The sequence below is a fragment of the Lactuca serriola genome, chromosome 2, assembly GCF_051521515.1.
Source record: "Lactuca serriola cultivar US96UC23 chromosome 2, Lser_US96UC23_V15, whole genome shotgun sequence".
Taxonomy (NCBI): domain Eukaryota; kingdom Viridiplantae; phylum Streptophyta; class Magnoliopsida; order Asterales; family Asteraceae; genus Lactuca; species Lactuca serriola.
The window spans coordinates 97,559,712-97,572,821 of record NC_136409.1 but is presented as its reverse complement, the minus strand read 5'-3'; the positions used below and the strand labels follow the sequence as shown (position 1 = coordinate 97,572,821).

The 13,110-nt window shown below is 35.7% G+C and overlaps 1 protein-coding gene across 1 annotated transcript; it reads left to right on the top strand.

Annotated features, from left to right (window-relative positions):
* The first annotated feature begins 420 nt into the window (after positions 1-420).
* On the top strand, positions 421-1,065 carry LOC145089406 (uncharacterized). Its single transcript, XM_079027849.1, has one exon. It carries the CDS (start codon positions 421-423, stop codon positions 1,063-1,065), a length of 645 nt encoding a protein of 214 aa, XP_078883975.1.
* The last annotated feature ends 12,045 nt before the right edge of the window (positions 1,066-13,110 follow it).

Sequence of the window (13,110 nt, the reverse complement as noted above, 5' to 3'; positions counted from 1 at the left end):
GCTCGCGCTAACCTCGTTTTTGTTGTTTCCATTACACGATTCAAGTATAAAAGGTGACCTTTACTGTCACATTCAACACACGAATGAAAATACTCTTCTTTCTCCTGCTTCCGGCGACTCTTCCAGGCAAGTGAAATATCCGGCAATACACACTGTTAAGGTTGTTGTACCCTGGGAACAGACAACGAATCTGTTTAAGGGGGAATTGAGTCCAACTCGAGCCTCAACCACCACAAGTTTTGCTGCTAATCTTTTCTTTACAGGAAACTTTTAAGAGGAAAGGAAGTCCTTACACTAACAATCTTAAACATATTTTTTCTTTGTTCTAAACGTTTCGTTTTTTCTGTTCTTTTATTCTAAATCGATTTTGTATCTACTTTTTCATATAATCTATTTAACTGTGGTTACAACTCTTTTAAAATGACTGGAACTCCTGCTACTGGTGCTACTCCTGTTGTGAAACCGAATGCACCGGTTCCAAACATCATGGCCAATAATGCTGAGACACCTGCAAAATTTTTTGGTCTGAACTTCAAGAGGTGGCAGCAGAAGATGTTATTCTACTTGACCACTTTGAACCTGGCTTGGTTCCTAACAGATATTGCTCCTATGATTGTTGAGGGACAGGCTGATGCTCAATCTATGAATGCAGTGGATGCATGGAAGCATTCAGAATTTATGTGTCGCAACTATGTGTTGAATGGCCTAACTGATGCACTTTACAATGTCTATTGTAAAGTTGCAACTCCTAAGGAAGTATGGGAGTCCTTGGAAAGGAAGCATAAGACAGAAGATGCTGGAACCAAGAAGCATGTTGTTGCTAAATTATTGGAATTCAAAATGGTTGACTCAAAATCTGTTATGAGTCAAGTCCAAGACCTTCAGGTCATCACACATGATAACAATGCAGAAGGGATGGATCTTAATGATTCATTCCAAGTTGCATCAATGGTTGAAAATCTTCCTCCTGGTTGGATAGACTTCAAAAATTACCTTAAGCATAAGCGAAAGGAGATGTCTGTGGAGGAACTGGTGGTGCGTCTTCGCATTGAAGAAGACAATTGAATGGCCTTGAAGAAAGGCAGTGAAGTTGAATCTTCTAAGGTTCATATGGTAGAAGCGGGTCAAACTTCCAAGATCAAAAGCAAGGGACCTCACAAAGGGAAAGCTAAGGGCAAAAACCTAGGCCCCAAGGCAGGAACTTTCAAGAAGAAGTTCAAGTGTTACAACTATGGCCAACTGGGTCACATGGCTTTGGAGTGCCCGCAACCTAAGAGGGAAAACCGTCAAGAAAACTTGGTGAATGATAACATGGAGTTGGTGGCCATGATAACTAATCTCATGCCTATGGTTTATAAAGTGAATCTCATGAATACAAATTTAAAGGAGTGGTGGATTGACACGGGGGCTACTCGTCATGTGTGTCATGACAAGAGTGTTTTCAACACCTACAAAGAATTTGAAGATGGTGAAAAGATCTACATGGGAAATGCAGCTACCGCGGATATCAAGGCATTGGTGATGTCATTTTAAAAATGACTTCGGGGAAAGAAGTGAAGCTTAGGGATGTTTTATATGTTCCTGAACTTCCTAAGAATCTAGTGTCGGGTGGTTTGTTGAACCAATTTGGTTTTAAGCTAGTGTTTGAGTCGGACAAGTTTGTTTTATCGAAAAATGGTATGTTTGTGGGAAAAGGATATGCCTTGAATGGCATGTTCAAATTAAATGTAATGGTGACAAACAAAATGAATAATACAAGTTCTAGTTCTGCTTATTTGCTTGAGTGTTCAAATGTTTGGCATGGTCGCTTAGGACATGTAAATTACAATTCTATTAAGAGATTAATTAAACTAGAATACATACCAAAACTTAATACTGACTCAAATCACAAATGCCCCACATATGTTGAAGCCAAACAAACTTGATTATCTTTCCAAACAATCAAAAGAAACACTGAACCTCTTGACTTAATTCACACTGATGTGTGTGATTTAAAGTCAATTCCTACTCAAGGTGGGAACAAATACTTCATTACATTCATCGATGATAGCACGAAATATTGCTACATATATTTACTTAAGAGTAAAGATGAAGCAATAGACAAGTTTGTCTTGTACAAAAATGAAGTTGAGAATCAACTCAACAAGAGAATTAAAGTAGTTAGAAGTGATAGGGGTGGAGAATATGTTTCTCCCTATGCTGAATTTTGTGCAAAAAATGGAATTCGTCATGAATTCACATCACCCTATTCACCTCAATCTAATGGAATTGTTGAAAGAAAGAACCGTACCTTGAAAGAAATGGTCAATGCCATGATAATTAGTTCGAGTGTAAACCAGTCAGTGTGGGGGGAATCTATTTTGTTGGCTAACTATCTTCTAAATAAGATACCTCGCAAAGAAAAGAATGAAATACCGTATGAACTTTGGATGGGAAGAAAGCCATCATATAAATACTTACGACTGTGGAGGTGCCTAGATAATGTTGTTGTACCACCGCTTAAGGTACAAAAGTTAGGTCCTAAAATAGTGCATTGTGTATTCATTGGGTATGCACAAAGTAGTAGTGCTTATTGGTTCCTTGTGCATGATTCAAAGAATCCTGAAATACACCAGAATACCATAATGGAATCAAGGAATACTTCATTCTTTGAAGATGTATTTCCTTGTTTGAACAAGGAAATTGAAAGCCCATCTTTACCAAACAACGAAGTTGTTCAAGAGGAAGAACAAGCTCAATCCAAGGAAGAAGAGATAGAACTCAGAAGAAGTAAGAGGGCTAGAGTTGAAAAATCATTTGGTGATGATTTTTACACCTATGTGGTGGAAAGTGAACCTAAAACCTACCAAGAGGTGGTTACTTCTTCTGAAGGACCTCAATGGAAAGAAGCCATCAAAAATGAGGTAGAATCTATCTTACAAAATCGTACGTGGGAACTAGTGGATCTACCTCCAGGTAGCAAGCCACTGGGTAACCACTGGATTTTTAAATAAAGATGAAACCTGATGGCAGTATTGATAAATACAAGGCAAGACTGGTAACCAAAGGTTATAGAAAAAGGAAGGTCTAGATTACTTTGATACGTATTCGCCAGTAAAGCAAATAACATCCATTAGATTAGTTCTTGCCATTACAACTATTAGAAACATGCAAGTTCATCAAATGGATGTGAACACTGCTTTCCTAAATGGGGAGTTGGAAGAAGAAATTTATATGGAGCAACCTGAGGGTTTCATTGCCTCGGGACAGGAGAATAAGGTTTGTAAACTTGTTAAGTCTCTATATGGATTAAAACAAGCTCCAAAACAATGGCATCAAAAGTTTGATCAAATCATGATGGAAAGTGGATTTAGAATCAATGAGTGTGATAAGTGTATCTATGTGAAAAGCACCACTCATGGGTATGTCATCTTATGTTTATATGTTGATGATATGCTTATCATTAGTAGTGATGACAAGATAATATGATCTACGAAGGATATGCTGAAATCCAGGTTCGACATGAAAGACATGGGTTTAGCAGATGTGATTCTTGGAATCAAGATCACAAGAACCCAAAGTGGTCTGATTTTAAGTCAAACACACTATATGGATAAGATTCTTTAAAAATTTGCTAAGGGAGATACTAGCATAGCTAGAACTCCAACTGACACTAGTCAACATCTACGTAAAAATAGAGGTGACAGTGTTAATCAAGGGGAATATTCAAGAATTATTGGCAATCTGATGTATCTAATGAGTTGTACCAGACCTGACTTAGCATATGCTATGAGCAGACTAAGTAGATACACTAGTAAACCCAGTTCTAAACACTGGAAGAGTATTACTAGGTTACTAAGGTATGTGAGATACACGCGAGAATATGAACTGCATTATGGCAGACATCCAACAGTTATCGAAGGATACACAGATGCAAATTGGATATCTAACATAAAAGATTCCAGATCTACAAGTGGATATGTGTTTACACTTGGAGGTGATGATGTAGCATGGAAATCATCCAAGCAAACAATTATAACTAGATCCACGATGGAATATGAATTTATTGCCTTAGATATTTGTGTTGAAGAGGCGGAGTAGCTACGTCAATTTGTAGAGGATATTCCTGAATGGCCTAAGTCGGTAACGGCCATATGTACACATTGTGATAACCAATCGGCAATTGGTAGAGCTCAAAGTACAATATACAATGGGAAATCAAGGCACATTAGGCCTAGACATAAAATGATTCGACAACTAATCTCTAAGGGGGTTATCACGGTTGACTAGGTAAAGTCAAAGGATAGTATTGTGGATCCACTTACAAAAGGCTTGAGTAGGGATGTAGTTTATAAGTCATCAAGAGGAATACGAATAAAGCCCATGAATGAATAAATTCATGCAAAGGAAACCTTACCCAGAAGACTGGAGATCCCAAGATCTGGGTTCAAAAGGATAACCTAATTGTATGAGTGAGGCAGGTCACTGTGGGGGAGAGTTAACACTACATCCTAGTCCATTCCTATACGTAGTCACAAAATTAGGCTAAACATATGGTTGTTAATGATTCTTGGAATCACCTATGCGAAAGAGAAGTGGGGTTGCTTCAAAGGGAATTATAGGGGAACAATTCCTAAAGCTCTTGCAGAACGAGGTTAGTGTTCATGACCAAAATGAACACGTCTATGAGGATATGGCCTTGTTAGGGAGAGTCATGTGAGATTTACATTGTCGTCTACATAAATGGCAACTTAGTTCAAAGACATCGAGATCTACTAACTGCTAGGACATTAAGTGTAACATTTTAAGGGAGGGTTCTAAGGGTAATACCTACCTATCCTATGCAAGATTCAACTATTGAAAATTTCGTTTGGAAATTGGATGTGCAGAGATCGATCTCCATTCATGTGGGGGATTGTTGGAAAATTTAGTATAAATATTTATATTTTTACTAACGTTGGACATATATAATTATATACATATGTTGTATATATAACTAACTCTAAGTGGGTTTATGTTCTCCTCCACGAGGACTTCGAAACGATATATTATATGTCCAAAATGGAGTATATGTGAATGAGATATCGATACTCAAAGAAGAGTATTTAAGAGTAAATTTAGCAAAAAGGGATGAATGTGGGAATGAGTCCCACATTGGTAGAAAGACCAAACTCAACAAGGTTTATAAGCTTGAATGCATGTAAGGCTTACAAGCTTGTGTCTATGGTTTTACTACAATTCCTACCCGCGCGCAGGGGGTGCAAATCTTGGATTTCGTAGACCAAAAACACTGAACTCGTGCATGGGCGTGACTTGCAGACACGAATGCAACTCCAAAAACTCGGGCTCATGCTACCCTCGTTTTTGCTAAACTTGACAGTTTCGGTCCCTATTTTTGTCACACCCCAAAACCAGGAACGGCGGAAACGTTCAGGGGTGGAGAACGTCATGTACAGTATCACAACAGTGTAATATAATAAACAAGCAACAACATCATCCATTGCATTAAAAGGTAAAGTTTTAATACATGTGTGTTCTTTCATAATGTACAACAATAAAAATGAATAATCAAAATATTGCGAGTCTTGACTGTGCTCCGTCTTCTCAAGGTCTGGATATCGTACCTGTCTAACTGATGACCTGAGAATACAAGTTATTTTGAAAACAAGTATCAGCTATAAAGCTGGTGAATTCATATGTATTTATGTGTTATTGTCCTGTCTTGGAATGTTGTTAAGAATGTCGTATAAATCCTTAAATAGAACAGTTGATATAAGTATGAAATGTGGTCTTCTACCAAGACCCGAATGTTTTGTTATGACCAGTAAAATGATAGGTTTTCCTTTCTATTGACTAGTACTAAGAGTACTTAGTCTAACTCATCGTTTATGTGAATATATCACAAAATAAGTAACATAGGAAAATGATATGAAAGTCTTCTACCAAGACCTAAACGTTTTGTAAGTAAAATGATAGTTTTTCCTTTCTATCGACTAGTACTTAGAGTACTTAGTCTAACTCATCGTTTATGTCAATATATCACAAAGTAAAGTAACATAGGAAAATGATATGATAGTCTTCTACCAAGACCTAAACGTTTTGTAAGTAGAATGATAGTTTTTCCTTTCTATCGACTAGTACTAAGAGTACTTAGTCTAACTCATAGTTTATGTGAATATCTCACAAAATAAAGTAAAATAGGAAAATGATATGGTAGTCTTCTACCAAGACCTAAACGTTTTGTAAGTAAAATGATAGTTTTTCCTTTCTATCGACTAGTACTAAGAGTACTTAGTCTAACTCATCGTTTATGTGAATATCTCACAAAATAAAGTAAAATAGGAAAATGATATGATAGTCTTCTACCAAGACCCTAATGTTTTGTTATGACTAAGTAGTCTTCTACTAAGACCCGAATGTTTTGTTATGACTAAGTAGTCTTCTACCAAGACCCGAATGTTCTATTGTGGCTACGTAGTCTTCTACCAAGACCCGAATGTTCTGTTATGGCTACGTAGTCTTCTACCAAGACCCGAATGTTTTGTTATGACTAAGTAGTCTTCTACCAAGACCCGAATGTTCTATTGTGACTATGATAGTTTTTCCTTTCTATTGACAAGTACTAAAAGTACTTAGTCTAACTCATCGTTTTTGTGAATATCTCACAAAATAAAGTAAAATAGGAAAAATATAATCATGCAAGTGTTATCCCTGGGTGACCAGGATTAACACGACATCGCCGAAGCGAAAGATAGACCCTATGGACATCCGAAGAGTGTCCCCTCATCCTCTGTAGCGGCAACAGGGTGGAGGGAGGGTTAGTCCCAATATCGATCTCTTAAGACAGATCGCTAACCTAATGGTCCTCCGAAGATTCACATCTCATCCAATGTTGCAACAGTGGACAGAGGGATGGTTAGTCCCGTCACTGACTACTAAATAAGTGACTACCTTAGACATCCATAGACGTTCATCGACCACTGGTGCTAATCAGTGGGATTCAGAATGGTAAGTCCCGCCGAAACATCCCATTGAACCGGGATAGGAAAGACAATTTACACAGTAAGTACTAATAAATCATCCTCTTAGTTCTAAGTACAAGTATCCAAGGTAAGTAAATACAGGATAATGCATCTATGAAGAAGTGTTCCTGTACGGTATTCATGTAAGTGTGTTCATGTAACAGGTAAGTATATGTAAACATATTCATGTATCATGTAATCCTAAGTACGTGTACTCATGTATCATGTAAGGTATTGGTATAGACTCATGAATGAACTGACTCTTGTGTGATTCCTTGTAGTAGTAATAATGTTTGATATCTTCTAACCATCCCTATGATAATTAACTGGAAAGTAAGTGGTTGTTCAAGTAGATTTATGCACCCTCGATACACCAGGGTGTGGGAAAACTGAACGAAGGATGAAAACTATAATCTCTATCATATAAATGAACATATGCGCATAAGTATAGTTTGATTCAAGAAGGTAAAAATAATGGTTTTGCAAGATATCCAGGAGTTTTGAACAATAATTAAGAATGACTTGATGTCATTCTAATAAACATTTCAAAACTAATACTTTTGTTATCAAGGTATTTTAAGATAGAAAACCATTTCATGTGACACCTTTTGAAATATGTGAAATTTACTGAGTGAAAACACAGTTATAAAATACATGAGATTGATTTAATCACATACTGTTTTCTACTTGTATTCCCCCCATTAAAGCATTTAAAATCATTTAAAACATTGATTAAGGGGTACGAACTCACCTGTAGATGGTGATTGGGATGAACTGAACAGTATAGGATTGCTAGGTGTCAAGCGAGGACTTGTACACACACTACGATCCTAATGAACATATAATCACACATATATGCACTCAATTAGTCTTAAGTTACTAACTGATAAAGATAATACATCCTAGACATAATAAACACTTTATATAAGTGTTTTAAGCCCTAAGGATTGCATCTAAGCTATTGTGGGACAAGGTACTTGTGTTTAGGGTTCCAAAGGACCCCATATATGAGTTTACTCCCCATATACCATCACACATGGAGTTTATGGTTGTAAACTCTTGAGTTTACGGCCATAAACTCCCAACCATGGGGTATTGTGTGTTTTGAAGTCCCAAATGATTCCTAGAATTATTCCAACTTGGTGGTTATGTCCTTGGAGGGGTTTAAGGTCTAGAAACACTCCTTAGAGGAGTTTACGGCCCCAAGGCCATTTCCTTTGGAGTTTAAGGCCGTAAACTCCCTTGGAATGGTGTTTTTGTTGCTTTCAAGTCTCTTGCATATGTAGGATAGGTTCTAGACTTTTACCTAAAGCATATGAAGGCATTAGGCACACTTTGGTGCCCTTCTTTAATGTTTACCGCCCAAGAACCATGTCTTGGCCGTAAACTCACTTTGGAGGGTGGTTTTGATGTGTTTTGGTCCTTGATTTAAGTGGGAACAATTCCTAGTAAATGTCCAATGCTTTAGGTGCCTTAAAAGCACCATTTTAAGCTTGAATTTGGAGTTCACGGCCTAAGATATTCTTGGGCCGTAAACTCCCAAACTTGGGTGATTCTTGGTTGTTTTCTTGTCCCTAACACACATACATATGAGTCTAAGGCAGTTGTATATCACGGGGGACAATCTAGGCTTCGTTTCGGGAGTTTACCGCCCAAGAACACCTTGGGGAGTAAACTCCTAAATCTAGTGATTTAGCTATGTAATCTATGTTATGAAAACATTTAAAGCTATATAACACTACTAGAGAGGGGTACTCACGATTTGGGATAAAAACCCGAAGATCCGTGAGAGAGAAAATGGCTTTTCTCTAGTTGGAAATGCGAATAATGAATGAATTTGGTTCAGAATTCTATTTATAGTCCTGAGATATTTTGGCGGAAAATATTTTTATTCCTGAAATGATTTCTCATATAACAGAGTGTTGGAATAACAGTGTTGCACAAAACCCTAGTGCAACCACTCTCCTGATATCTCCTTAAGTGTAAATCCTGAAAAACTGCCAAACTTATACCCGAAGTCTGGAATTTCCCTGAAACTGTTCTAAGCTCTATTGTCTTGATATGGTTTGTTCAGAATGGAAATTTCGGGTTGTCACAATTTTTGAATTCTTTAACGGATGCATTAATTACGAAATTAATGACATTTATTGGCATTAAATGCTCAATCAATCATTGATTTGTTTCCATTACATGATTCAAGTATAAAAGCTGACCTTTACCATCTCATTAAACGCACGAATGAAAATACTCTTCTTTCTCCTCCTTCTCTGTATTCATGCTTCCGAGTTCCGACGACTCTTTCAGACAAGTGAAATATCCGACAGTACACACTGTTAAGGTTGTTGTACCCTGGGAAAAGTCGGCGAATCTGTTTAAGGGAATTGAGTCCAACTCGAGCCTCAGCCACCACACGTTTTGGTGCTAATCTCTTCTTTACAGGAAACTTTTAAGAGGAAAATGAAGTCCTTACACTAACAGAAGCTCCCACTTGAGTAAGCACCATTTGCTTGCAAAAGATTTGAAGAACTTCTTGAAAGCTAAAATTCAGCAATTGTCGCTAAAAGTCCAACAACCCTTTAGAAAACAGCTTTAGTGACAGTTTTACTGAAAATCCTGCACACATTTTAACTTCAAAATGGCTCTTTTTTCTTCAAAAAATGGCTCCAACTTCACCTGTTGCCACATTTTTGTACAAATAAATTAATTCTAAAATCTAATTTATTACTTTTAAAAATAAACCAAGAAAACTAATCTATTTAATTTATTACATACCATATGAATAAATAAATTATTACAACTATTTTTATAAAACAACCAATACAACAAACACAATGACCCTTGACTAGTATATGCATATCATACATATCAACATACAGATTAAGCAACTTTTGTTTTTCTAAGACAACTTTAAATGACAAAAGATGCATGAAACCTTTTGTCACATAAGATAATAATTTTAAATTTGTCATAGAAAATATGTATGATTTTTTTTATACAAAACCAAGTTATCCATATTCTCCAAAAACTAAGATTTCCAAAAATCAAAAAATCTAACCAAACTTGCAAGGTGACTCTTGATACCAATTGTTGGGTTTTTATTCAAAAACTAGTTTCAAAAACATAATATTTTGCAACGGAAGACTTGATGATTTGAATAACATAAAACAAGTTTATAACCCACCAATGATCTTCTTGAAAAGTTTGGAAAGAAAACAAACACAACAAGAGAAGAAGAAGAAGAAATAACAACCTTTGTAGTTCTTTGGATCCTCTTGGGAGGATTGGAAGTTGATGAAGAATGATGAACTTTAGAGACACCAATAAGAAGCCAACTTGATGTAGATGATAGTCTAAAACTATTAACTCTTAAGCTTTATGTTCTTATCGAAATAAGAACACAAAGAGAGAAAAAGATGCAAGTGTTCTTCAAGAGATAATCAAAAGTGAGAGAGCATGCACACATGCATGCTACTTACATTTTTGTGCACTAGAGTGAGTTAGTGTTGAAAGCCTTCAATCTCATGTATATAACATACATAATATACATGAGTGTTTAACCACTAAGCACCCATGCTTCTACTAGCTAGAATGTCTCCCATGCTTGTATGGTATAGACATTACTTTTGATTATATAAACTTGAAAGCTATTCCTTGACTAACCTAGTCAATTTTCGGCCATATCTTCCTAAAGAAGATATAAATTTTATATTTTATAACCAAAGTTTATGAAATATAAACTTTAACTTTTTGGTAAAATACAAAAGAATTTATCTAGTCCAAAATGTTGTACATGACTTAATAATTCATACCATATGAATTATGTAATATTACTTGCTAATGAAAAATATTATTTTCATGAAATAAATAATGTCCAACTAATTATAAGATTTTATTGAATATTTATTAAAATCAATTCTAATAAATAATCAATTATATCAAGTTGTTAGTGTGACCCTTTAGTATCATAAGTTAATTAACAATATCACTTTAATATGATTCTTGAGCTTACTACATCTTTCAAGAGCTAGCTTTCCCATGGATCTTACATCTCAATCAAGTTAGTGCATATACTTCAAATATAATTCAAACATCCTTTCAGTTAGAATCATAGCTTCTTTTTTAACTTTTTCGGGCTTGAATATTTGTAACCAAGAGATTTATCAAATTTCTTCACAACTTTGACATTTCCCCTTTGTATCATATGTTGGATTAGGTGTCTAAGACCATAACTATAATTGGTATGTACTTGATTTGATGGTAGCATGGTCCTTTTGGGCTGCCTTCATACTAGCAACTAGACAAAATGACTATTAGAGAGAGAGAGGCTGAGTTTATTATTTAGAATAACAAAATAGTGCATAAATATGATTCATTAATATATTATAAGAATAATATATTAATTAGAAATCATATTGTTAATAAATATTTAATCAGAAATTAATTTGGAATTAATTTTAGGATTAAAGGAACAGACTGAAAGTGCGAGGGCTATTTTTTAAATATTTGATGGTTCAGGTTTTGGGCCATTGGATCACCCTTATTAGGGAGGGCCAAAAATCTCTAGAATGTTCTAGAGATTTTCGTCCAATCCCTAAGGAAAGGGTCCATGGACTTGCTTAGGCCCTAAGCTAAGGAATTAGGGTTTCCATCGTAAAACCCTAGCTAGCCTCAAGTATAAATACAGCCCCTTGGATATTGAATTCGACCACCCCTTTGGAAACTCTAGATGGGCTGAATTTTAGAGCAAGTCACTCCTCTCTCCTCTCTCTCTCTCATATTCATTGTCTTTCCCTAGTGTGTTTGTGAGCCATTAAAGATACTACACTTGTGGTACTTGTTCTCAAGACCAAAGGATCTTCAAGAATTTGTTGTTATGACTATATAGCAAAAAAGGTATGTGATTTACTCATTGTAGTTTCGAATTATTAGATGCATATTATGGTTTTCCTTTTTGTGTTCAATGCTTGTATGTCTAATAGAGAAAACATAGATCCAATCTAGGGTTGCTTTTTGTGTTCATATAGGATTGTTTGTATCAAACCCATCAGTGGTATCAGAGCATTTGGTTATGTTTTCAATTAGATTTGATACAATAGACTGAACTTGAAAAATTAGTGTTTATGGAAATTAAACCCTACGGATTGGATTTTTCGAAATTAGGGTTTCTAAACCCTAGTTTTGAATATTGATTAGGGTTTTTGAACCCGTTCCTTTGGCCTCCATTTTTCCGATTTCTAGGGTTTACTAACCCTAGAATTTTTGAAAAATGGCTTCCCTAAGATTAGATTTCGAAATTCTAGGGTTTTAGGTAGTATTTGTTGGAATAATGTCTAAGGCTGCAACTATATTAGGCAAGTATTTGACCCGATTGTGCATGGTCCTTTTGGGTTGCCTTCACCATAGCAACTTGATAGGATGATTTATTATGAGAGAATAAATATTATTAATATATTATGAGAATAATATAAGGAATAATAATATTGTTATTTGATTAATATAAGTCATAAATTAATTAGTATTAATTTGGTGACTTAAAGAGATTAATTAAATAAGAGGGTATAAACTGTCAATTGTTTGATAGTTACACTTTAGACTGTAAATCCTTAAGGAATAAGGATTGGACGGATTCTAGAGCTTGGTAAAATCATCCAAGGCTTATCTAAGGTAAGGATTTGGATTGCTTTAAGGAAAGATTATCCAACGAGGGTTTAAAGGTGAAACCCTAAGGAGTATACAAGTATAAATAGAGCCCTTGAGCAAGGGAAATCGGCATCTCATCTAAAGTAGAGTACCCCTGGCCGATTTCTTCCTAACCTCTCTCTCAAATCATCCTCCTTGCTAGTTGGTGTTTGTAAGCCATTAGAGGAGTGACAATTGTGACTCTAGAGCTCCAAGACAACAAGATCAAACAAGATATTCAAAGGTAAACTTCTAGATCTGATTTTGTATTGTTCTTATACTCAATTAGTTATTAGAAGTCTTGGATTCAAAGCATGTTTAATTAGAAAGCCTAGATCCAAGCATTAGGGTTTTGCATGCGCACATAGGAAAGTTCTTATGGCTAAAATTCATCAGTGGTATCAGAGACTAGATTGGTTTATATTAAATT

Excerpts from the sequence above, each read along its gene's own strand:
- LOC145089406 (XM_079027849.1), top strand. The coding sequence starts at position 421 with ATGACTGGAACTCCTGCTACTGGTGCTACTCCTGTTGTGAAACCGAAT.